Raw genomic sequence first — 26348 nt, 5'->3', positions numbered from 1 at the left:
TGGTTTAATGTGGGAAAAAAATATTACATTATACCCATAAATAATGACAACTCCAAATTTTTCTTTTTGGTTTAGATTAAAAAAAAAAAACAACCCATTAAAAATTATGAAAATATTTACATTTACATACTGTCAAATAAAATGTGAATAACATGAACAATTATGAACAACCTGAAATGTAAAAAAAAAAAGAAAAAAGTGCAATTTTAACAGTATTCAGCCTGTTACTAAATGTTTTATGCCTTTGTAGATGTGATCTGTAATGCACATGTATAAATGATAAGTTGAGGCATAGCTAATATTGTTAAACTTGTACTTATTTGTCTTGAGAAATTTCATTTTTTTCAGGTTATTCACATCTTTTTTGTTTGGATAGTTTGTAAATGTAAATGTTTTTACAATGTATTGTTATTTGTACTAAAACAAAGAGAAAAAAAAAGGGAAATGTTATATTATATTATTATTATTATTTGAGTGGTCCCACCCACTTGAGGTCAAATTAGGCTGAATGTGGAACCTGAACTGAAATGACTCTGACACCTCTGATGTAGAAGCATCTTGAGAGTTTCTGCAGATGTTATTATCTGAGGTCAGACTAGAACGAAAGAGGAAGCAGAGCCAGAATGATGGAGGTGGAAGGTAGAATATGAAATAAAATAAGGTCTGGTCATGGTTTGTATTCTTGTATAAATGTTCAAAAACAACCGATGAAGCACAGTCTCATGTCTGGGATTCCTGAGCACCGTGGTGGGGGCGGAGCTGAGCGGTGACTCAGCTCTTTAATCTGCTGCTGTTGATGCAAAGCGAATAAATCCAACCGGTCTGATGATCACAGCCCTGCAGCGAATGATATGCTGAGTAACGTGGCTCGAGTCCAGACGCAAACACAAAGCATCTGTGATTGTGGAGCGCCGTCCAGACGAGGAATCAGTTACAGTTCACATCGAGAAGATGCGGAATCATACTGACCTTTAACCTACTGCGAGGATGTGATTGGGTTTTAATGATGAATTTTAACTAATTAAGTGTATGTGGATGAAATACATGTAATCAGAGCTGCAACAAGTCAATGAGTAACTGATATACAGGCAGAAAATCATAGTCAAGAGGGATTTCAGTGCCGCAGGTAATGATGATTGAGGATTCATTTCTCCTTTCTTCATTGTCATGCATGCACTGATTGGAATATTCTTGGCTGATAAGGTGTTTAAAATGACATTTAGGCTGATACCGATGTTACTTTCTGCTTCTTTATTTAGCTTTTGTTGCTATTTATCCCCTTTTAAAAAATCCTATAGTCCAACGGCATACTTAAAGACATGAATTGACATTTGTTTGACTTTCCAATGTCACTCAAGGTCAAAGGTCATGGCACCAAATGAAAGCCCATATGTGGCTTCTTATCTATTGCAATAGTAATCATATCAATATCTTCAACTGCTGACGTTATAGCCCATTTTAAACCAGTGGGGATTTTAAAAAGTTCAGAAAGACATAAAAAATTCAAAAATCAATTTTTCTCATTTCTTTGAACAAACTTGGTAGACCTTGCTCCAAGGAACCTCTGCTATGAATTTCAAATGTTTCTGGCTGGCGGTTTTGGAGAAGAAGTTTCTAGAAGTCTGGACATACATGACCTTGGATTTGACCTTTCGAGGTCCAAGGGCATGGCACCAAATGAAACCTCATATGTGACTTTCTATCTATTGTCAGTAGTTATTATATCAATATCTTCAACTGTTTTTGAGTTATAGCACTTTAAAATGTGTCCCATTATAAACCAATGAGCATTTTTTTATTCAAAAATTCATGAAAAAATTTAAAAATTGATATTTCTCAATTCTTTGAACAAACTTGGTAGACCTTGCCCCAAGGAACCTCTGCTATGAATTTCAGTTGATTCTGGCAGATGGTTTTGGAGAAGAAGTTTCTTGAAAAATAGTTGAAGGACGGACAGACAACAACTGCTACCAATAGTCCATCAGACCTTTGGGCCATTGGACTAAAAAGAAATTTTCAATATAAATATAGAAATAGATTTTTTTTTTATTTTTTTTTTTTGAGTGTTACAGTCCTTCACATTATCTTTTAAAAATTATGGATTAAGACGTAGATATTTATGCAGAAAACTTTAATATAACAGCAGATAAATACCCTCAGTACCAATACTGATGAATCCCTACCAATATATCAGTGCATCCCCATTAATTGGTTAGCTTACTGTACAATTTTACTGTCAGAAGAGTAAGATGAAATGATAACTGACATGAAAACAGTGTAAAATTTGCTAATAAGACATTATAAAACAAAAAAAAAGACACACTAGGTTTAACCAGAGAACAAAGATACATCAACAATGAAAGAGAAACAAACATGCAAAAGATCCAACAAGGAGCAGAAAACCAACAAATATTTCAATAAACGAACCTGTTATAAGCTGTAATGTACTTCTATTGTATATTACTCAAACAGTTAATGGATTATTAATATATGCTTATAAATGAACTGGTGTATTAATAACTGAATCATTCGTGCTGAATAGAATAATCCTTAGCTGAGGCTCCTCCCTGTGTTTGTGTGTGTGTTGGTAAGTAGGTAGCATGAGCACAATCCACTCACACCATGATTTACTTTGCCCTCAGGATACATGTGGTGCAGGTTTCAGAACGCGGCGGTAAGTGAACGCCTCGTGGCCAAACTGGTCTGACTCCAGCTAATGGTTATCAGGTGGAATTCAGTGTTGTCAAAAGCAGAAGAAGAAATGTGTGAGGTTATTTCTGACGGTTCATAGGGTGGTTGTTCACTGCTTGGAATCGTATGTTTCAAATTTGAATTCTGTGAGCATCTTTTGGTAAATCTGTTGATAGATGTGATAAAATCTTTCATATTTGCACAGTTTAATGTCAATGTACCAGCTGTAATATGACCACAGATGAAGCATTAGTGTGGTTTTCCGTCTGTTTGTATGTACGCTCTGTCTCATCTCCCTCCTGTTTCTGATGTTCTTTTTGTCTCTTTATGTTTGAGACATTTTTCACTTATCTGTTGTTACACTAAATTTGCAAGAAGATACAGTTAACACATTAGAATAGATCTTTATTGTCACTACTACAGGTACAATTAAAATCAGTTTAGCAGCAGAGATGAAGTGCAAAAAGACTGTATAAAAGTGGCACAAATTATACTGAAAATACATACTGAAAAATGTTGACAATATACAAAAACTACAAAGACCCTAATATGTTATATAGCAATAGAAATAACCCAATCTCAGCTTTCAATTGCTGTTTGGATTTTGTCAATAATGCAAAGGGTTCAGGAGTTACATTAACCCTTAAAGACTCAGTGCTACTTTTGTGTCAGTTCCCAAATGTTTTTTTTTCTCCCTTTCCTAAGTGATTTATCACCATTTATTGTAATACTATCCTCTTTATTTTCTGTTTTTTCAGTGAAAATCAGGTATTTTCCGACATTTAATTCACCAATCATGTAGATGTTCATAAAAGCTCAGATTAAATTCAAAGGTTATTTTATCAAAAACAGAGAAAACTGAAGAAAAAGTGACTTTTTCAGCAAAATCTATCATTAACTGAACATAAACCCAATGTGTCCATCCACTGTCATTGATCCAACTCCATGGGCTTTACTGGTGAATCAATGTTGTAGAAGATGACAGTGTCAAAAAAAAAAGAAAAAAAAAAGGAGAGAAAAAAAAAAGAGAAAAAAAAAAAAAGATGACAGTGTTTCCATGGTAACTACAGAGCCTCTGAACGTCCAAATGAGTTATATCTGATGACCAGGAAAAGACAACAGACTGTATTTTACACCAATTCTTTACATGTATTGATAGGATTAGTGGATCAACAGGCATTAAACAGTTTAGATCAGTAGATGGTTTTGGTTTCAGACGGCTGTTTAGGTGTTAGGTAAATGGTTCTGTCCAAACTTTACCACTCAGTTTGATTCCTGAGTCAGTGAGTGTTATGTCTAGCTTAAAGGTTTATTTACTGTAAGTCCATGTGTAGCCTCGTGATTTCTTTCTTTTGTTGCCCAGACCCCTGTTAGAAAAGAAACGCCTGAATTCATTGTGTCCCAATACTTTTGTCCATATAGTGTACTTCTTTAGGGGAACAGGTATTGAACAGTTTAGATCAGTAGATGGTTTTGGTGGACGGTAGATGTTTGGGTCTTTATGGGCTAATTTGAATGATGGTGGATGTAAAATTGTGGCGCCGGTGACACAATCGTACTTAAAGGGTCAAAGAAGTTGAATCAGAATATGTCCTTCTTTTTAACCCAACTTTCTGTTCTTCTACTGGAGTTAACATCATGTGGACTTTATCAACCTCTGAACCGGATGATGTGGCGTCTCGGCTGTTAACCATCACTCAGTCTGTCTGTCTGTCATGTTTACTGACATGTTTTCGTGGCGGCGTCCTCTTCCTCCTCTAAGAACCAGGAAACACTCGCCAAGTGTTGCAGCACAACATGTGACACCTCATCTCACTGTCATCAAACTGACACTTCTGTCTCCGGGACAGGAAGTGACGCAGGTTCAGTTTATGCAACTTCCTGCTGCTCTTGACAGCGGATAGCGTTAGATTTGACTGTTGAGTTGATGCATCCAGTTTGTTGTTGCATTGACCTGTTGAACAGCTGAGAGTGTAGAGTTAAGAGGTGGATGTGGTCGGACTGTGGATCATGTGGTTACATGAGGATCATTCCATCACTATGGCAGGACTGGACTTCTACAAAGTAAGTCTGGAGAATTGATATGAGAAAGATGCAATTTTAGGCTTGGATGTGGACGAAGTGTAGAGGAAGTGTCTGAAAGTGAGTGTTTGTTGTCTTCATCTTCATTAGCAATTTCTTCTCTGACAAAACTACTGGTCGGATTTATTTCAAATTTTATATGTAGCTTCCCTGGGACAATGTCTACAAATTTCTTCACAGTTTTGAGAAATTTCAATTTTTGACATTTTTTTAAGTATTACAAATGTGCCTTTACTTCCAATGGTCCATATTTTGATGGCTTATAACATGAAAAATGGTTATAAATATCAAAATAGTTACTATTGAGCACTGATAGGAAGTCATATATGGACTTTCATTTGGGTCCATGATAGGGCTGCACAATTTTGGAAAAAAACTGACAATGTGATTTTTATCAACCCTGCGATATATATTGCGATATGAAAAAATACTCAGGAGGATATAATAGCTGTGTGGCGCCGATGTAAATGGTCAAACAAATTAGTTGTGTTTCCTCTCGTTGTGGCAACAGGTGCAAGGCACTATCAACACAGAGCACGTGTTTCAGTATCATCCTTCTTTTAGTTGAAATAATTCCAGGTAACTGATGTTGCTTTTCCTTTTGGCACCATGTCTTCGTTTACTGTGAATTTCTCTGGTTTGTTACTCATTTTTCAATGTTGTTACCAGCAACTCACTCCAAACTGGTTAAAAACGATTGTGATTAGAGGATTGCTGTGTGCAGTGTGTGTCACATACCCTTGAAATTAGATGAGAATGCATTGAGTTCATTTGCCTCCTACATTTCAGGACCTGCGATGTGGCTATTGCACAAATGTACATCGCGATGGCAGTGCTCAGACGATATATTGTGCAGCTCTAGTTCATGACCTTTGACCTGGTTGGGTTCATTTACAAGGTTTTTTATGTCGCTTCCTTGGGACAATGTCTATAAAGTTGGTTCACGCTTTTCAAAAACTAGCGGCATTGTACCTGTGGTGCCATTAGCGCCCTCCCGTGGCGCAACAGCGGCATTGTACCCGTACGTCCTCCCATGCTGCAACATCAATGGAACACGGGGGGCACATGCATTATTTAGTAGGATCTTTTAATTTTTGTTACTATTGAGCACTGACAGGAACTCGTATGAACTTTCATTTCATTTGTTGATTTATCCTCCAGTGAAAGTACATAAGATTGTAAGTAATATTGAGTCATTGTTTTCCCTCAAAAACAATATTTTAAGTTGAGAATTCAATACAGACTAATATTGTCCATTATTACCACTATCTCCTACTGTAAAACATCCAGTCTCCAGTTGAATTAAACGTACCCTCCTTCCCATAGACATAATGTAAGTCTGTGGGAAAAACTGTGGAACTTTTCACAACAAATAAACACATTAATCACCTGAGTTTGAAACAATTCATCCTTTTCTTTCCATCATCCTTATCTGTTTGTTGTGTAACGCTGTGGAGACGTTGTGTCTGCTGTGATGAGTGATAAAGGAGGTGTATGACAGGCCCAGTGACCACGGCGACAAGGAGGAAGTGGAAACTGCCATGGTGCTGTGGGTCACTGCGCTCTGAGGATGGTTAAAGGTTACACCACTCCTCCACAGGGACCCACGTCACACTTCCTGTCTTACCACAGTACTGTCCACGCTGTGATGTACAGAGCATGCAGAGGGCGGGGCACCTCCCTCAGGGCGGCATCCATTGTTACTTAAACGCCTCATGCTGTGAGTGTTGACGTCGTTGCTGCTGTAGTGGTATTTAAAGCCACAATAGTAGAGTAAGGAGGAACAGGAAAATCCATCAGACACATGATTGGAACCAGCCTACAATTAAACCAGATGACTTCATGAGCATTTACAGTCATTCAGTAACCCCGCCCACATGCCAGTGCAGATGGTGGCGAGGACCGTGTGAGGGAATGCCACACATGCAAACACGCATGTACAGGATATGGACAAAAGTACGTGGACATGTTGAATTCAGGTGTTTCTTTTTATATTGGGTTAAATATCGTTGCATTGGTCAGTTTGGTTTAAATTGTTATCTTTGCTTCCAAAATTAGATGTTTTTTACTTAATTTCTCTTAGCATTGATTTTGCTTTGTTTTTTTTAATTCATGACTATAATTTTAAATGTTTTACCTCTAAATTTCTAAAACATTTTTTGTGCTTTGAATGTAAATAATCATGTTCTGCCACAACTAACCATCTGTTTTCTTCACGTCTCACTTAGGAAGAAAAAGCTCCCTTTATACTTAATGGAAATACTGATGTTTCTAAACTATATGGACAAAAATATTGGGACACATCATGGCTACACCTGTAAGATGTCCTGTTCATGCTGATTTGAGACATAAACATCAATATTTCTTTAAAATTTAATGGGTATAGGGTAAGTTTATAGATGTAAACATTTTCCTTATTATAATTTTACTTTTTACCCTCTAAAACATAGAGAAAAGTTTGTAGTTGTCATTATTTATAGGTTATTATGCTATTGTTTTACTGGTCTGGCCCACTTCAGATCATATTGGGCTGAATGTGGAACCTGAACTAAAATGATTTAGACACCCTATTACTACAAAACTACTACTGCTACTACTGCTACTACTCCTGTAACATTGACTTCCAGTGATTAACAGCCTTAATCCACATGTAGCTCTCATCAGTGTCATATTTCGCCTGTTTATTCTGCATGACAGGATGTTATATCTGTGCATATTCAGTAAAAATGTCGAATGCGTGTTATCATCAGCGTTTATTTCACCACAGTCCTGTTTTTTACTTTGTTTGACCAGCTCTAGGCTAAAAGCTGGATGTACACTGTGTGATTTTGTTCAGAGAAATGAGAAAACATAGTAGTTTCTGTGGTTGTGAGTGTGTGTAGTTTGACTTGTGTTGAAGCTTTAGGTTCTGTTGTTTTTTTTCATCATACAGTCTGTTTCTCTAAACTAATAAAAACCCACTTTAATGCACATAAAGCACTTGTTTATATCAAAATCTTCAGCCCACAGATCTGCATCCTAACTCCCAGTTGCTCAAAGAAAATCCATCCTGTTTTATTGTGATGTGAAGAAACAGATACCATCTGTGTGTTTTGCTGACGCATGATCAACAGCCTGCAGACAAGTCATACCAGTATCTGCTGCTGCAGGCCGACACTTTTACTGTAGGTCATAATAAGACGTTACCTTTTATGGCCTTAAAACGTCTCAGAAAACCCTCTGTTCTACTCCTACTCCTCCACATTCAGCTCAATATGATCTGAAGTGGGTCAGACCAGTAAAATAATAGTACAATAAGATATAAATAATATCAATTCCAAGCATTTCTCCATGTTTTAGGGTGAAAAAAGTAAAATTATTTTAGGAAAATGTTTACATCTACAAACTATCCTTGAAAAATGTGAATAACATGAAAAACCATGAACAAACTGAAACTTATTAAGAAAAAAAAGTACAATTTTAACAATATTATGCCTCAGTTTGTCATTTACACTTGTACATTACAACTTACAGATCACAGAGGATCAACAAATACACAAAACACGTAGTAACAGGCAGAATATTGGTGAAATTACACTTTTCATTTTGTTCATATTTGTTCTTGTTTATTACATTTTTTGTGAAAGGATAGTTTGTAAATGTAAAAATCTTGATGTAATTTTTTACACTGAAAGAGATAAATTTGGATATTTATCGGTTATAATGATAGTATCTTACTGGTCTGATCTGAGATTGAATGTGGAACCTGAACTAAAATGATTTAAGTGTAGTTTCTGTATTTCACAGATTCATCTCATGGGCTGGATTTAGACCCTGTGACGGGCTGGTTTTGGCCCACGGGTCGTATGTTTAACACCCCTGTATTAGACTAATAAGAGAACTCATTTTTGATAGATATTGTGTGTTCATTTTTGTAGATGAAAAGCTTATCACATTGGCTCGTAAATGATTTCAGCTTATTTTTAAGGTCAGGCCTGGTGGAAACTTGTTGCATAACTTGTATGTTCAGCCTCTGTTTTTAAGAATGTGAAGTGATTATGATAAAGTGTTTGGCTTCTGCGTCGTGTCACGCCGATGTCGTCACGTTTATTGTTCATAAAATGACACCCAGTGTCAACCGCACAATAGTCTAATGCGGTCTTAAAATAACTGTGAAACATTGCAGCAGAAAGGAAGTGACTGTTACAGTAAAAGTGATAAAATGTGAAGCGAGTGGAGCCTCTCCTGGTCAGTCTCACATTCATCTAATAGTGTCACAGTTTCAACCACACAATATACAGTTAAATACATAATATGATAAACTGAATTGTAGAGCCAGCTGTTATATACTCTTTTTTTTTATTATTATTATGCTTCGGCCATACAGAACTGATGACACACATTTATAATGAATGTCTTACAACAGGGGTGACAAACATGCGGCTCGTGGGCCAAATCCAGCCCACCAAAGGTTCTACTTCGGATGAATTTGCAAAGTGCAAAAATGACATTGAAGATACTAGAACAGTCAAGGGTGTTGAAGTGGTTTTAGTTCAGGTTCCACATACAGACCAATATGATCTCAAGTAAAATAATAACCTATAAATAATCACTTCAAAATTTGTATTAGTGCAAAAAATTACAATAAATTATGAAAATATTTACTTTAATAAACTATCCTTTAACAATAAAATGTGAATTACCTGAACAAATTTGAACAACCTGAAATGTTTAAATAAAATTAAGCGCAATTTTAACAATATTCTGCCTGTTACTAAATGTTTTTTGGGGTTTTTTTTTTGCCTTTGTAGATCTGATCTGTAATGCACATGTATAAATATTAAGTAGAGACGTAATATTGTTAAAATTACACTTACTTTTCTTAAGAAATTTCATTTTTTTCAGGTTATTCACATCTTTTTTTGTTTTGATAGTTTGAGGTAAATATTTCCATAATTTAATGTTATTTTTTTCCACTAAAACAAATACAAACGTGTTGTTGTCATTATTTATAGGTTTCTATGTTATTATTGTACTGAACCTGAACCACCATGTACAACCTGAAACTCATACAGAAATATAATAGCAATTTCAACAACTATTGTGAAAAGATAGTCTGTATTGCAAACATTTTCATGTAATTTGGCTTTTTCACATTAAAATACAAAGAAAAATTTGGAGTTGTCATTCTTTGTAGATTATTATGATAGTATTTCATCGATCCGATTGAATTGGAGGCGATGACGATGACCATTAAGTTCAACATGTGAAAGACACGTTCTGGTTTCTGGATCCACCTCCCAACAAAGAGCGGGAGTTGTGAGGTACAGGGCATTATTAAGGCATGCTGGAATACCCCACCCCTCCCCCCAAAGTCCCCCCACCCCCACCCCAACCATCACCACCACCGCACACCCCCACCAAACCTCCATCCATCTTCTAACCCAAACGTCACCTTCCATCTGTAGTGACACGGCATGCACTGGGATTTCACCATCACACCCCCTCCACACACCCCCACCCCACCCAGATACATCCCATCACACCTTCACATCCCACCCAGCCACCCCCCATCCCAGACACGCAAACATACACTGAGGCCTCCTCTTGAATGAAAGTGCATGGTAATCAGAAGGAGTGGATGAATCGATGGACTGCACTCTCTGAAAGGATGTGGGTCTGGGGGGAGGGTGGAAGGGCAAGAAGGGGGGGGTCGGTGTGGATGGAGGGTGTAAGCGTAGGGGGGAGGCTTTGATGGAGGGTGAAGCTCAAATGATGCGACTTTGCTGAAAATGAAGACAGCGTCACGAGACAAAAGAGAGGGCGGGCCCGGGCACAGAGGGAAGAATAGAATGAAGAGGGGCAAATTGATTTGTCTGGGGGATGGGAGGGGCCGGGGTGGGTGGGGGTTAAATGAGAAGAGGGTGAAGAGGAGAAAATTGGAAAAGAAGCAGCTCTAGTAACCTGTGTAATCCCCTGAAGTCTGAGCTTAGTCAGCAATGAAACACTCAGAGGCTGATGCACAACCTGGGAAAGTCTATTTATTAAAGTGTATTTATTTATTGTCTGTTTTCATTTTGTGATGACGATGAAAAGGTGATTTATTGGTCAACATTATATAGCAATATGAAGACTCCCATTAACCCATAAAGACCCAAACATCCACTGTCGTCCAAAGCCATCTACTGATCTAAACTGTTTAATATCTGTGGGGACACTAATTCTATCAATACATGTAAATAATTAGAAAAAACAGGAAATGTCCCTTTATTTTAACAACCTTTGTGGTTAATTACGGCTTGAATTATTTACAAGGTGGCCTTAAATGCACCATGTCAGCCTCTGTTTGCTTTGCTACCTAAACACTACAGAGTACATTAGGTTCCTGAACGCACCATGCATCTCTTTTACAGGTCGACTGTGGATTTAAAGACCCAAACATCCACCATCGAACAAAAACATCTTCTTATGTTAACTGTTTAATACTTGTTGATCCACTAATTCTATCCATACATGTAAATAATTGGTGTAAAATACAGTTTGTCATCTTTTCATAGTCATCAGATGTTCAGAGGCTCCGTAAAAAACAATCTCCATCCACTGTCATTGATCCAACTCCATGGGTTTTACTGGTGAATCAATGTTGTAGAAGATGACTGTGTTTCCATGGTAACTATGGAGCCTCTGAACATCCAAATGGGTCGTATCTGATGACCGTGAAAAGACGACAAACTGTATTTTACACCATTTGTTTACATGTATTGATAGGATTAGTGGATCAACAGGTATTCAACAGTTTAGATCAGCAGATGGTTTATAGGTGATGGTGGATGTTTGGGTCTTTATGGGTTAAACATCCATAACTCCTTTAATGATAAACAGTAAAAAACATACAACAGTATTTCTTATCGTGTGATGTCTGAGTCCTTCATTGTTGTTTTTTGTGGTGTTGTTGTGGACTCTGTCGTGTACAGACTCATGATGCTGTGATCTCACTGCTGGTTTTACCACATTGGTGCATTTCAAGGTGATGTGGTTTTATCAGACCTTTGATCTGTGTGTGAGTCTGTGTGGTTGTCATACTGTTAATACAGTCACTTGTGCGAGGGCTTGTCATGAGTTGTTTCTTTTACATCTCTATTTTTGTTCGTACAAGTTCAGACTCCGAACCTTTTCTTGTTTTTATGTTTGTTGTCTCATTGACTTCATCTGTTTGCAGTTTTGTGCAAAAAGCTCCAGTTCTAATGACTAAATATAGACCAATTTATCAACACAAAGGACTGACACTGCTGACTAATATCCATCCTACATTTGTTTTTGTACAATTCATCTTTTAAGTTTCATATTTCAGCCCTTATCTGATCGGTTAAGGTTCTGTCATTTTATTATTCCCATAGGGAAATTTGGTGTCTGCCTTTTCCTCATAGTACAATAATACATATAGCAATAATCACAACCCATGTGATTGTTTTTAATTTTACCTTGTATGTATCATATATCACCTGTGTATTTCCTTATATGTTGTACATATTTCTTATCTGTACTATAGAGTTAGCGTTTGTATATTTAAGTAGTATTTAGTAGTAATTTAGTAGTATTTGTCAATTTAATGTTTTACCTTGGTACTTTCTGTATATTGTCAATATTTTTTCAATATTTTGTGTGATATTTTAGTCTTTTAGCACTTAAAAAAGAAATAGAGCTAAAGTTCTATTCTATTCTATTTTATTCTATTCTATTCTATTCTATTCTATTCTATTAAAGATAGCTTATTTCTAATTGAGTGGAACTGCTTATCCTTGGTTAATATGGGTACCAGTTGATCAGCTGTTAGCTTTTCGCTGCTCCAAACAATTCTTATCAGCCTGTTAAATCCTGTTCCCAGACAGATGGAGGTTTGAGCAAAATGTTGAAGGTCTTGAGCTGAATTCGCTTCACACGTTTCATCTCGTTTTATCCGTTTTCCTGCAGGACGTTCTTGCGATTGGACAGATTTCAGGTGATGGCTGGTGTTTGGTTGAACCATGTTTACTCCAGTTATTTGGCTCAGTACAAGCGAAGCCCATCCTCTGATGTGACACCAAATAACGCCTCACTGGAGGAAAACTCACTTTGAGAACTAACAGTGACAGGAAACCACGTCTGAGAGGTTGTACGTTGAGAGGTGGTAATTAGACCGAAATCCTGGCTGACGCTTATGGGCTTTTTACACCTCCTTGTAATTTAGAAGTGAGGCTAACTAAAAACTGTGATTGTGATGGTTTTGTCTCTTAAATTCCTCTGATTAAACCTCTGTGACGCATTCAGGTGTTGCTAGAAATAGTGAAAACGCAGCATTCGTTTGGCCGTTGCAGGTTATCTTGATCTTCGGTGACATTTGTCCAGAACTGGTTTTATCAGAGGACACCAGAGCTCTGACGTCTGTTATTTCAGCTTGTGAAAGTTGGTAGAAACAAGCAAAGACACCAGTTGACGACAGAAATGTAATGCCACCTGGGTCTCTCAAATTTGGCCTCTGCATTTTACTCATAACACACACGGTACCTAGCATTAGTGTTAGCAGTTAGCATACATTAGGAACAATGAACAACCCACAGGTTCAGTAAGAACTGATTCTTACTGGTTCTGAGTGTCTTTATTGAAGTAAAAGTGAAAATGTAAGGCTTTGAAATGTAGTAAACATGTAAAAGTGAAAATTAGGCCTTTGATGGACATTTCTAGAGAATGCTTGTGCAAAGCTACTGAACCTTGTCTCATATCGTTAGACTCATGGCACAAGACAATTGTGACATCTGTGTAACTTAGGCTAACTCTCTTGGCACTGCTTCATTTTGCATCATTGGCTATGACTTGGAAAAAGAAGTACAACTTTGGCAATTATGCTATGAGGCTAACGATATGAAATAAGAAAAAAATAATAATCGACTAAAAACATTCGTCTCAATGTCCAAATCAGTTTTTCCAGACATATTGTGGTGTTGATAAAAGTAGTGAAAATGCAGAGTTCGTTCAGCCGTCACAGGTTATCTTGATCTTCATTGCCGTTTGTCAAGAACTGGTTTTAGCAGACGACAACAGAGCTCTGACATCTGTTCTTTCAGCTTGTGAAAGTTGGTGGAAATAAGCAAACACACCGGTTGAAAACAGAAATGTAATGTCATCTGGATGCATGTGATGACAGTCCTGAAATCTGTCCGTCGTCCTCGTGCTTCCTGCTCCGTCTCTTTTCCTTGTTCCTGATGTCGTCCTCCATCACAGATGAAAAGTTCAGGCCAGGTTGTTTCTGTGGGATGTGTCTGTTTCCTCTCCGCCATGGCAGCAGAGCAGATGGAGGGATTAGAGTTTGATGTTTATGCGGCGAGACCTCGAACCCCGCCTGAACTGCAGGGTTGAGGTCGGGTCGGCAGCGTCCCAGTTTGAGGCTGAAAGGAAATGCGGAAATCAGTGAAAGTGAATGTAGAAGTGGTTTATTAAACGGCATGAGCTTTTGTAAATTCACCAAAAAGAATGAATACTTTAGTGCAGCCAGACTCTAATGTGTTGTTATAAACTGAAATAAACTCACTGTCCTTGTAACCAACACAAGGAACATTAAAGCTACAAACTCATACATCAATGCAAATACCATAATTACACTAATAAATGGACCAGTTAGAATTAATGACAGTGCTGTTACTTACTTTTTATGACACAATCTATGATAAACTTTCTGAAACCTTCCTAAAGTAATTGCTTGAGTAATTTTTGACAACAATTTTTTTGTCCAAATCATCAAATACTCAATTTCTAGTAAAGTTTTTTGTGTTTCCTGGAAAAATCTGAAAAGTGACTTTGGCAGTTACTTTAGGAAGGTGCCTATGATGGATTAAGACTTACAACATAGTACTAGTAGTAATATGTTTGATGTTTTCCACTGTGACTTGACTTTGGCATTACAGCGTCCTGATGCTTTTATCGTCTAAACTAAGTATATTTTTTTCTTTTATTATCAAAAGACTAAACTGTTCCTTTGTTATTTGATGTCTTAGACACTTCAACCATCACTGTCATTATTTATATATAGAATAGAATAGATCTTTATTGTCATTGTTACAGGAACAATGAAAAGTCATTGAGCAGCTCTGTTTCTGTTCATGAGCAAAGAGATTGTATAAGATATCACACAAAATACTGAAAAATATTGGCAATATACAAAAACTACAGGGTGGGGAAGCAAAATTTACAATATTTTGAGGCAGGGATTGAAAGACAGTGTATGACCAATTAGTTTATTGAAAGTCATGAGAATTTATTTGCCACAAGAAAATTGACATAATAGAAAATGTTTTTATTCTATGTGTCCTCCTTTCTCAATAACTGCCTTCACACGCTTCCTGAAACTTGCGCAAGTGTTCCTCAAATATTCGGGTGACAACTTCTCCCATTCTTCTTTAATAGTATCTTCCAGACTTTCTCGTAATAGTTTTGCTCATAGTCATTCTCTTCTTTCCATTATAAACAGTCTTTATGGACACTCCAACTATTTTTGAAATCTCCTTTGGTGTGACGAGTACATTCAGCAAATCACACACTCTTTGACGTTTGCTTTCCTGATTACTCATATGGGCAAAAGTTTCTGAAAAGGTATGGATAATAGTGTTAGGTATGATTATGACATCAATATATGTTTGGTCTCAAAACAATTGACGTAGTGCCTGCTGAGAAAAAAACAACTAAATGTTCATTGTAAATTTTGCTTCCCCACCCTGTACAAAGATAAAGTATTAAATATTTAAATTCTACTAAATACTACTAAAATATACAAAAAGCTAACTCTAAACTGCAGATGAATGAAATATTAACAACATACACAAGTTACATGTTGTATAATTTGGTGCCTGTGCACTAATTCACAGCTGAAGAAACCAGGAGAAGTGTAGCAGTATCTTGGTGTATCGGGAGTTCTCAAGCTCCAATATTCCTTTTCTCCAATCAGGAAATAGGAAACAAACAAAGAGGATAACCTGAGAATAACTGGGATACTCAGGCCTGTGTGGGTGAAAATGTACATGAACTACTGCCAAACCTGGGTCAAACCTCAAACCAGATATCTGAAGTGAAGTTGTAGCGTGTCAGGGGCAGATCGGGCCGATGCCTCCTCACCTGGATTAACAGAACATCACATGTCCAACACCAGCTCCCCTCAAAGCGACTCATGAATGTGTGGAATGCAGAGCCAGTGCAGTCAGATCAGGTTCATAGATGGTTACAACCCACTCACTGTGACTTTTCTCCTTTATACGTCTGGTACAAGGCTGAGGTCATGTGACCACAGGACCTGAATAGAGGTCAGAGGGTCTAGGGGTCACAGTGGGCTGTGTTCTACACATCATGAGTGGATTTTAGGGTCTTCAAGTCCTGATGCTTATCGATGCGTTTGTGTTTATTTACTGGGTTCTGTCTTTTATTGAATACATTTTCAGGATTTTTATCACAATTTTGAAGGACCAGAAATGATTCCATATTAGTCTAAATAGACTGTTTCTGGAAATGACTAAGTTCTTCACAATATTTGAATTGCAAGTTTAAGAGCTGCATCAGTGAATTAACTTGTCAACTGTTGTCAGATATTGCCAGCTATTGTTAATTGGTGTATTTATTGTTTTATTTTCTGTCAGTTAAAATGAATATTTTCATGTTGTCACCAAATAAAACATGTTCAGTCTTTGTTTTGGGCTTTGGGAAACAATGATCACTGATTCTTCATCATTTTCTGTCACTTTTTTGACCAGACAACTAAATGATTCATAGAGAGAAGAATTGACAGTTGAATCTACAGCCTAATGTGTGGACATCATCAATGCTTTGTGTATTTTCTTGACACTGTAACAGTACAAATCCAAAATTCAGCAAAAATGTGTAATTTGTAATGAACAGGCAGGATTTCCATGGTTTTTGCTGGAGCTTTAGGGCGGTTTCGGGCATTGTTTGACTTAGTTTGTGGAAACCTTAGACACACTGGTGGGTGTTTAAGCAGCTTCTTGCAAAGAAAGTTTTTTACATTCTCACTAAAAAACACAATGGGGAAATTTGGGAAAACCAGAGCAGATAACACCTAAAAAGTTTAAACAAACTCTCCCACTGGGAACCACCTACAGTTATTGGATCTAGTTTTAAGATGTAGTTCTGCATGTTTGGTTTAGGTGGTGTCTTGTGACTACAGGGAACACCCCAACAACAACAAAACCATCACTTCACCCGAGGTCTCCACAAACCCAAAGAAAACCTGTATTTTTAAGAGACTGACGACATTAATAGTCCTATAACTTCAAGAAAAACCTCCAAGGTTCTGTTCACAGACTTTTTTTTCATCATTTCCTCGGTTTTCATGGTTCAATTTGTGTGTGAAGTGAGTTTATGAACTGAAAACCACAGAAGGTTCACAAATGAAACCCAGCGTTGTTGTTTTTTTTTTATTCCAGACCCACAGTGTTGACTCTACTGACCTTCCACCTGTCCGTCTGTCTGTCTGTCTGTCTGTCTGTCTCCTCAGCATACCTCCCTGTCGGCCAGTCGCTCAGAGAAGGGGACGGGCTGGTCGAGTCGCTCACTCGGCGCCCGATGTCGCAACTCCATCGCCTTGTGTTCCGACGAGCAGCCGCACATCGGAAACTATCGGCTGCTCAAAACTATCGGGAAGGGCAACTTCGCCAAAGTCAAACTGGCGCGACACATCCTCACCGGCAGAGAGGTGAGAGTTGGATGAATAACTCCAGCCTATGTGATATGTGAAAGAGTTTTAAGTGTGAGTTTTAGTTCATCGGCTGATAGAACATGAACTGTTGTGAAGGCGCTGTGTGCGGCGTTGTCTTTGTCTTCATTAGCAATTTATTCAAACATCCCACGAAACTACTGGTCAGATTCATTTCACATTTTATAATGTAGCTTCCTTGAGCCAATGTCTGCAAAGTTTGGTCACAGTTTTGATAAATTTGGATTTTCGACAAATGTTTTAAAATATTAAACATCCTTTCCTTGTAATGGTCCATATTTGGATGGCTTATAAAATGTAAATGCTTAGAGATATCAATTTAGTTAGTATTGAGCACTGATAAGAAGTCATATATGGACTTTCATTGGGATCCATGACCTTTGACCTTGATGAGTCAAACTTAAAGTCACTGGTGTCTGCATTTCAACAATCTTCTCCAAAACTACTGGTTGGATTCATTTGAAAATTTTTATGTTGCTTCCTTCGGACAGTGTCTACAAAGGTGGTTCACAGTTTTGAGAAGTTTTGATTTTTGTATTTTTTACGAATTTTTTAATTCTTAACAATTTGCCTTTACTTATAATGGGCCATATTTTGACGCCTTATGGCATGGAAATGGTTAGAGATACCAATATAGTTAGTATTGGTCACTGATAGAAGTCATATATGGACTTTGATTGAATTAGTTGAATTCTCCTCCAGTGGAAGTACCGCCCACTTCCTGCATCCAGACCACAGGACTCTAACATCAAACAGAACCTGACAACCTCACAAATTTAACTGGTATCGATTCTTTTGTAGAACATGACGCTGAGATACAGGGACATTGGTCTTATTTTTGGTCTTGACTGAAAGTTGAAGAAGCCACAGTTACAGGAAGTTTTGATTATTTGTAAAAGATGCAACAAGGTAAGAAATATTAGTGATGAAAGTGGCCAGAGGAAAAGATGAAATGAGGCAGAAAGGATGTAAAGGAAGCAAAACGACTAAAACCTGCGGTGACCGGACCCGTGGATGGAGTCGTTCGGTTCGGTTCCACATCCAACCACAACGAAGCCTTCAGGCCTTGAAAACAGACGGTCACATTTCTCCTCAGTGTTTGTTGATAAACTAGCGTCTTTCTTCTGGTGGAACCATGACCTCCATCATCATCGGGGCTGATGCTGCCCTCGGCCTCAGCAGGGGCTTCACGTCTTCATGTTGGTGGTTCGTCATGTGAGGGTGGTTGTGTTTAACTCATAAAACAGGAAGTGGTTCACGTATCAATAATTTACTGATGCAGGCGTTGACCCGGGCACCACATGACGTTAAACCTGGTTAGTGGAGGCACACGACTTCTGCTTCAATGGGTTTTTGTGTCTCCAGAGTTTTAAAAACAGACACAGCTGTTACTGTAATCATGAATATTGTGCATTGATATTTAATTTTGTATTTTAGTTTAGTTTGATGTAGTTTAGTGTATTTATTTCAGTTTATTTCACTTCATTTTGTTCTGTTTTAGTTTATTTTATATTATTTTATTCTGGTTATTTTATTGACTTATAATTTTTGCTGGACATGATACACCTGGAAAAGTCATGAAATTACGTAAAATGACCAAAGCTCCTGGAAAAGTCATGGAATTTAATATTTAAGGGGGAAATTTCTTCACCTTTGCCAAACTCTAATGTTTTCAGATCAGAATAGTTATGGATTTTCTCTGTGTAATGGAAAAACAGACTGTAAATCTACATTTTTGAGTTGATATTCAAGTTTTCATCACAAGAAAGCATGACCCCAAACCCTCTAAGAGGTTTATATATTTAGTACCTTATTTATGAGTTTTTGCATCCCGTTATTCAGCCTGTAATAATAATAATAATAATAATAATAAAAATAATAATAATGATAAGATTAAACCTGTTGGATTTAGACGCTGAATGGAAAGATTAAGCCTGAAGTAGCTCTCAGGGTTTCAGGTTTATATTCTGGGTTGGCTCTTTCAAATTTGAGTTTTAGAGATGAAAATGAAAGTAACACAATAGTACTAAAATGATAATAAAGTTTTCTATATAATTTTCATACTATAATTAACTACACTGCACACTGTGTCCTTAAAGGCAGAAAACACTCATGGAAATGACATTATTAAGTTTGATCTGTGAAAATATGTGATTCATGACAGTGAACTGTACTCACTGACAGAATTGACACTTGTTTTTTTGTTTGTTTTTTCTCCTCTCAGGTTGCAATAAAGATCATCGATAAAACCCAACTCAACCCAACCAGCCTGCAGAAGGTGAGTGACGTGTTACTGTCAGTAGATTTGTGTTTTCAGAAAATACAGAGGCTTTAGCAGTTTATTAAGGATGTAACAGAGTAAACCTGTGGTCATACTCATTTTCTTTCTTGTTAAACACCGTTTATTAATGTTCGTACCTGTGCTCATTCTGTGTAACTGCTCCATTCATTGACCCTTTAAGAAACTGTGTTTGTATTTGCTGAATTTAACCCTTTTAAGACGATTATGTCTCCCGTGCCACATTTTGCATTCACTGCCATTCCAATTAGTCTAACTCCTGAACTGTTTGAGCTATTGACAAAATTAAAACAGCATCGTAAAGCTGAGATTCAGAACTTTCAATTGTCAGTGACAGAGAGATGGAAGATTAGTATTTGTTTTAGCAGTGTTTTAGTGAATTTGCTGTGAATTCTTGCAAATAATTGTATGTAATAGTGATAGTGCTGTTTTGGAGTGGACAACTAGTGTATTTTGCCATGTTTTTGTCGAGTTTCAGGGTTTTGTTTTGTTTTTCTTGCCTTTTTTCACTGTTTTTATCTGTATTTTTCTGGTTTGCATTCAGTTTGTATATAAAAGAAGCAAATCATGGATGTTTTTGTCAGTGAAATGAGGGGCTCTGTCCTCAACTAGAATGAACAGAGACTATCACGCACAGTCTAAAAAGGACTAAAAATAACTTGAAATAAGAAGCTGGAACATGGACACAAACTGATCTACACAAATAAAAATGTTGAAAGTTAGAATAGAATAGCTGAAAGTTTATTTCTATAATCTCATAAAGTTTCATTATTCACATTTACAGTTGTTTTTCATGATAAATATAGAAATTCAAGTCTGTTTTTTTTAAAAAATATAGCACTGTTTTAAGCATTTATTACATATAGTAATGATAATTAATGGCAAGATATTGAAAGTTAAGTTGTTTCTGAAAAAAGATGCAAAAGAATTGGCAAAAAAATAAATTTTCTGCCACTTTTATTGCAAAAACAACATAAAGAAATCTGGGTTGCCTGTTATAATGGTAGTCCTTAAAGGGTTAACAGCAGCAGATCAGTGTTTTTCACTTGTCAACCATCACAGTTATATCCTCACATATACTTCTGTGTTGTGACCTTTGACCTTTTGTTTGTTAAGTGTCATGAAACGCTGATGAGGCTGTTACTTAAATGTTTCCTCTCACAGTTGTGATTGTAAAAGCGAGTCTTGCTGTGTGTCAGCACAATGCAGCCGTGCACTCGGTCCCGTGGATGTAACTAGGTTAATGCTTGGAGTAAAGTACGTCATCGTATGTTAGTCTGGTGACATGTAGGATAATGTATTACCTCCATGTGTTGTATCTGCACCTCTAATGAGATTAAGCCCACTCCCGTCTGAAGTCGGCCTGCTGCAGCTATTTGTGTGCGTGCATGTGATGCATGTGTTGGCTGAGATCTAATGAAACTGAATCGAGTGAGAAACTCTTCCTCAGGGCTTCATTCTGCTGTTCAGGCTGTGAAACGCTGCAGTGTTTTCTCATCCAGTGTCGTGGAATATTGACTGAAATATCTGCAGTCGGTTGGTCTGAATAAATGTTTCATGAACTTTCACACAAACCTCTTGGTTTTCTGTGAACTCTCCCTCTTTGTGCCTCATTCTTTTATTTATAAATGTATTACAAGTCTGCCTTTATCATATTTATTGGTCTACATCTGTTGGAATGGCTCTAATAATTATATTGTCCAGTCTCAGGGTCGGTTATCCCTCTGTGTTCCAAAAGTCAGAACACAACTGGGAAAGAAAGATTAAAAATTTTCTGCTCCCACTGCCTGGAACAACCTACAGACAGAGATTAAACATTCAGCCCAATTTGATCTCAACTGGGCTGGACCAGTAAAATAATAACATAATAGCCTATAAATAATGACAAGTCCAATTTTTCTCTTTGTTTTGGTGCAAAAAAAGTGACATTCAACTATGAAAATATTTACATTTATAAACTATCCAAACAAAAAAGATGTGAATAACCTGAAAGAACTGACATTTCTAAAGAATAGTGTGCAATTTTAACAGTACTATGCCTCAACTTATCATTTATACATGTGTATTACAGATCAGGTCTACAAAGGCACAAAACATTTAGCAACAGGCAGAATATTGTTAAAATTGCACTTAATGTTCTTTAGGCATTTCAGGTTGTATATATTTGTTCAAGTTATTCGCATTTTATTTTTAAAGGATAGTTTGTTAATGTAAATATTTTCATAATTTAATGGGGGGGTTTTTGCACTAAAACAAAGACAAGTTGTGAATTTTCATTATTTTAGGCAATATATAATATTTTTTCCACATTAAACCAAGAATCATTGTTTATAGGTTAGTATGCTTTTATTTTACTTTAGATCATATTGGTCTGAACTAAAACCAGGTCAACATCCTTGATTATTAATATCTTCAGTGTAACTGTTGCACTTTGTAAATTCATCCCCCAGGCCAGATTGGAACCTTTGGTGGGCTGGATGTTTGACACCCCTGTTTTAAATGAATGGGAAAAGGATAAATCTGGATGTAGATGTTTTTGTAACAGATTGAATCAGGTTCTGCTTTGAGATGCTTTTAAGGAACATTGTTGTTTACTTTTAGTACCTTTTAAATTATTCATGGTGTTTTATATGTATGTTTTTAGTTTAGTGTCTTATGTGTGGTTATAGAACTGAGATTTATTGCATGTTTTACATACATTTGGATGAAATCTCTATTGTCTGTAACTTCTGCTGCTGCTGTCTGGGCAAGGACGCTCTTGCAAAAGACATTTTTAGTCTGAATGAGTCTTTTTTGCTGGTTAAATAAAGGTTAAATAGAATGTGCTCAGTGTTGTGCATGTGTGTGTGTGTGTGTGTGTTGCGTTTCCTTCACACAGTTCGTACAAGTGGCTCTTTGTTCTGCAGATGCTCCGCTGACTAAACTTTGGCCTTGTCTGATTATCAGCCCTTTATCAGCACCTTCACTGCATCACATCATGGAGATCAATACTGCATCAAACACACACAGGCGCACACGGCTGGTGTATCGATGTGTACTCTGATGGTTAGATAACCGGACCAGGCTGGGTTTTACCCTATGGATAACACGGAGCTCGGATATTGATGGTGTCTGGCTCTTTGTCATCCTGAGGTCACATGACCCACATAGTGGTCAGAGCTGAACAGTCGCTCTGCTGCCTTAAAGTTAAAGTAGAATGAACTCAGTGTGTTGAGAACTGGGTTTTGACATGGAATTTGGATCTGATGATTCACCAGAAAAACCCATGGAGTTTGTTAAATGACAGAGGGTGGAGACACTTTTTATGTCCAGTTAATGATTTATGTTGTTGAGAAAGTTGCTTTTTCCTCATTTCTTTTATTTGATACAATAACTTTTGATCAGCATATTAAATATAATAGGAAAATACATGATTTATACTGAAAAATGCAAAATGGTAATATTATAGTAAACTAGAAGCACTCAGAGAGCGCAGACCTCCGCCAAGGCTGATCAGTGGCCCCCCCTGTGGGCCCCCCCACCCCCGATCACCACCAAAATTTAGTCATTTCTTCCTTATCCCATTTCCAACAAACCCTGAAAATTTCATCCAAATCTGTCCATAACTTTTTGAGTTATGTTGCACACTAACGGACAGACAAACAAACAAACAAACAGACAGACAAACAAACAAACAAACCCTGGCAAAAACATAACCTCCTTGGCGGAGGTAATGATGATAAATCACTTGGGAAAGACCAAAAACCATTTGGAAGTTATGACAAACATAGTTATGTGTCTTTTAAAGGTTAATCTGAGCAGTTTCCCTGCATCAAAAAGAAAATGTGGATGATTTTATCCAGATTATGTGCTCAACCTGAGCTATGAAAAGCAGAATAAGTCCATTCAACTTCACTTTATCCACATTTTCCAATTCTATAAGAGGAGACAAGCTCATATTTACTTATAGTTTACAGCAAAATCCCCACATCAGGAAATGATCGAGACCAGGGGTGTCAAACATACAGTCCATGGGCCAAAACCGGCCCACCAAAGGGACCACTCACTCAGCACAATTAATGCTACAAACAGTACCCATAATGCATTGCTCTGTGCATGGTATTGACACTGGATATTATCTGAGCGCCCCCGTTGCCATGGAAACGGTATGACTCGGTGGGAAACCGTCAGTCCTGTCAGTGTTATCACCACCTGATGATAAACTACTGACAGGTTGGTGAATCAGTTTGTGTGTCTTTGTCCTGATTAAAACACAGACCTGTTTATGTGAAGAACACAACCTTTATTTTCATTTTCCCTCCATTCCTGCTGTGAGATTTACTGAAAATCTCACAGCTAGGAGGGGTATGAGGGTGTTTGATACACAGTAGGGTGCATCGTCTCCCGTAATGTTGTACTGTTATTTGTCACTGCTCTAATTTTGTTCCAGTGATCAAAGTAAAAGTATGGAAATTTCCTCATGTGTGGATTTTGTTACAAACCATAAGTAAATTTGAGGTTTTTTTTTTCCTCCTATAGAATTGGAAAATGTGGATAAAGTGAAGTTGAATGGACTTATCCTGCTTTTCATTTGTCAGGTGGAGCACATAATCTGGATAAAATCATCCACTTTTTTTTTTTTTTTTTGAATGAAGGGTATTGGTCAGATTAACCCTTAAACCCACAACTATGTTTGTCACAAAAATCATGGGAAAGGAATGCTTCTAGGACCCAAAAAAGAGTTTGTTTGAGGTGCTCTTTGGAAAAAGGGATTCATAAAGTAGATGGCAAACAGGAGAAAAACTCCAAGACACTCTCTTTAAGCATTCAAATGCCTTTATTCTTATGGCATGGTCATATAAGGTAAGCTAAGGTTAAGCTAAGGCATTTTAATGCTTAAAGAGTCTTAAAGAAACCTTGGAGTTTTGTTGCCGTTTGTCACAACTTGCAAATGATTTTTTGTCTTTCCCAGGTGATTCATCATTACTATACCATCATCCTCTGCATTTTGTGTTTTTCAGTTTAAATCCTGTATTTTCCTATATTTAATTCACAGATAATGTAGATGTTCATTAAACCTCAGAGTACATTTTAAGGTAATTATATCAAATCAGAAAAAAAAGTGATTTTTTTCAACAAAATATATTAATGGAATATAAATCCAGTGTGTCCATCCACTGTCACTGATCCAACTCCATGGGTTTTACTGGTGAATCAATGTTGTAGAAGTGTTTCCACACTAACTATGGAGCCTCTGAACGTCCAAATGGGTCACATCTGATGACCATGAAAAGACGACAAACTGTATTTTACACCAATTATTGACATGTATTGACAGGATTAGTGGATGAACAGGTATTAAACAGTTTAGATCAGAAGATGGTTTGGTCTTTATGGGTTAATGACAGGCTGATTTCAGATGGAGTTCAGCGCTCCAGTGGTCTGGGTGTGTTTTCTACAGTAGCGTGCTGGTGGTGGTCGGTGGGTTCAGAGTGCCGCTGTGTCAGAGCCGCCGTGGCTTCCTGTCCTGTCAGCAGTATCACAGTAGCGAACGACACTATGCGAGCTGCCAGGTGACACCGTCCACACCTCATTGTCACTGTTTTTCCTTTTCTGTCACTGTCACACTGAGCTGCTCTGCTTCCTGTCATCCACCACTTTTGCATCTGTTAGTTTAGTTCAGAAACTGTGGGGAAACAGTCAGACCTGAGTCTAGTATTTATTGTATCCACCTCATCTAGTTTCTAATGAAGTCAATGACAGTTCATTTGTGGGTTATTTTCTGGGCTTCAACAGTTGATTTATCAGTGTTTTCCAGCATTAGACTCCACTATATGGACAAAAGTATGTGGACACATTGAATTCAGGTGTTTCTTTTCCAACAGGGGTCTGGGATACAAAACAATAATGACACATCAGAATATAGTTTTATATTGGGATAAATATCAGTGCATCAATTTCAATTCTTATCTTTGTTTCCAAAATACCTCAGAGATGGTTTTTATTTCATTTCTCTCAACATTGATTTTTTAAAATCCATGACTATGATTTTTGATGTTCTTCCTCTAAATTTCTAAAATAATTTTCATGCTCTGACTGTAAATAATAATTTTCTACCACAACTAACCATCTACTTTCTTCACATCTCTCTGAGGAGGAAAAATCTCCCATTAAACTTTAAGGAAATATGGATGTTTATAAACTATATGGACAAAAATAATGGGACACATCATGTCTACAGCTGTAAGATGTCCTGTTTATACTGAGCTGAGATAAAAACATCAATATTATGACTATATTATGACTTTTGGCTGTTTTGGCACCAATGACCTGGGTGTTTTATTAAGAAAATATCTTTCATTTGCCCATTGATGGGTTTTTACCATTAGCATCGGGTAATACTTTATTTCTATAGCAGTTAAAAGTTACATTTAAGTTAGTTAAGTGCTTTAGAAGACAAACAATACACCGTATATATTAGTTGAAAACATAAATACAGCATGAGATGCATAACAAGAATTAGATTTTATGCTGTGAAATTCAAGACGTACTGTATATAAATACAAT

At 37.1% G+C, this 26348-nt stretch overlaps 1 protein-coding gene across 4 annotated transcripts in view; it reads left to right on the top strand.

Moving 5' to 3' along the window:
* The first annotated feature begins 4533 nt into the window (after nt 1–4533).
* Nucleotides 4534–26348, top strand: part of mark4b (MAP/microtubule affinity-regulating kinase 4b) — a 66596-nt gene continuing 44781 nt past the window's right edge. The window contains exons 1-3 of one of the 4 annotated variants that reach the window (XM_030151465.1): nt 4534–4755; nt 17285–17482; nt 19728–19781. In XM_030151465.1, the coding sequence (XP_030007325.1) occupies nt 4702–4755; nt 17285–17482; nt 19728–19781 (306 nt within the window). In that variant the 5' untranslated portion in view covers nt 4534–4701. The remainder of the gene's footprint in view (nt 4756–17284; nt 17483–19727; nt 19782–26348) is intronic. The other 3 variants (XM_030151466.1, XM_030151467.1, XM_030151468.1) reach the window with 3 other exon arrangements.

Source organism: Sphaeramia orbicularis, chromosome 13 (assembly GCF_902148855.1).
Source record: "Sphaeramia orbicularis chromosome 13, fSphaOr1.1, whole genome shotgun sequence".
Classification (NCBI taxonomy): Eukaryota; Metazoa; Chordata; class Actinopteri; order Kurtiformes; family Apogonidae; genus Sphaeramia; species Sphaeramia orbicularis.
The sequence above is the reverse complement of the archived record's forward strand: the minus strand, read 5'-3'. Positions and strand labels throughout refer to the sequence as shown.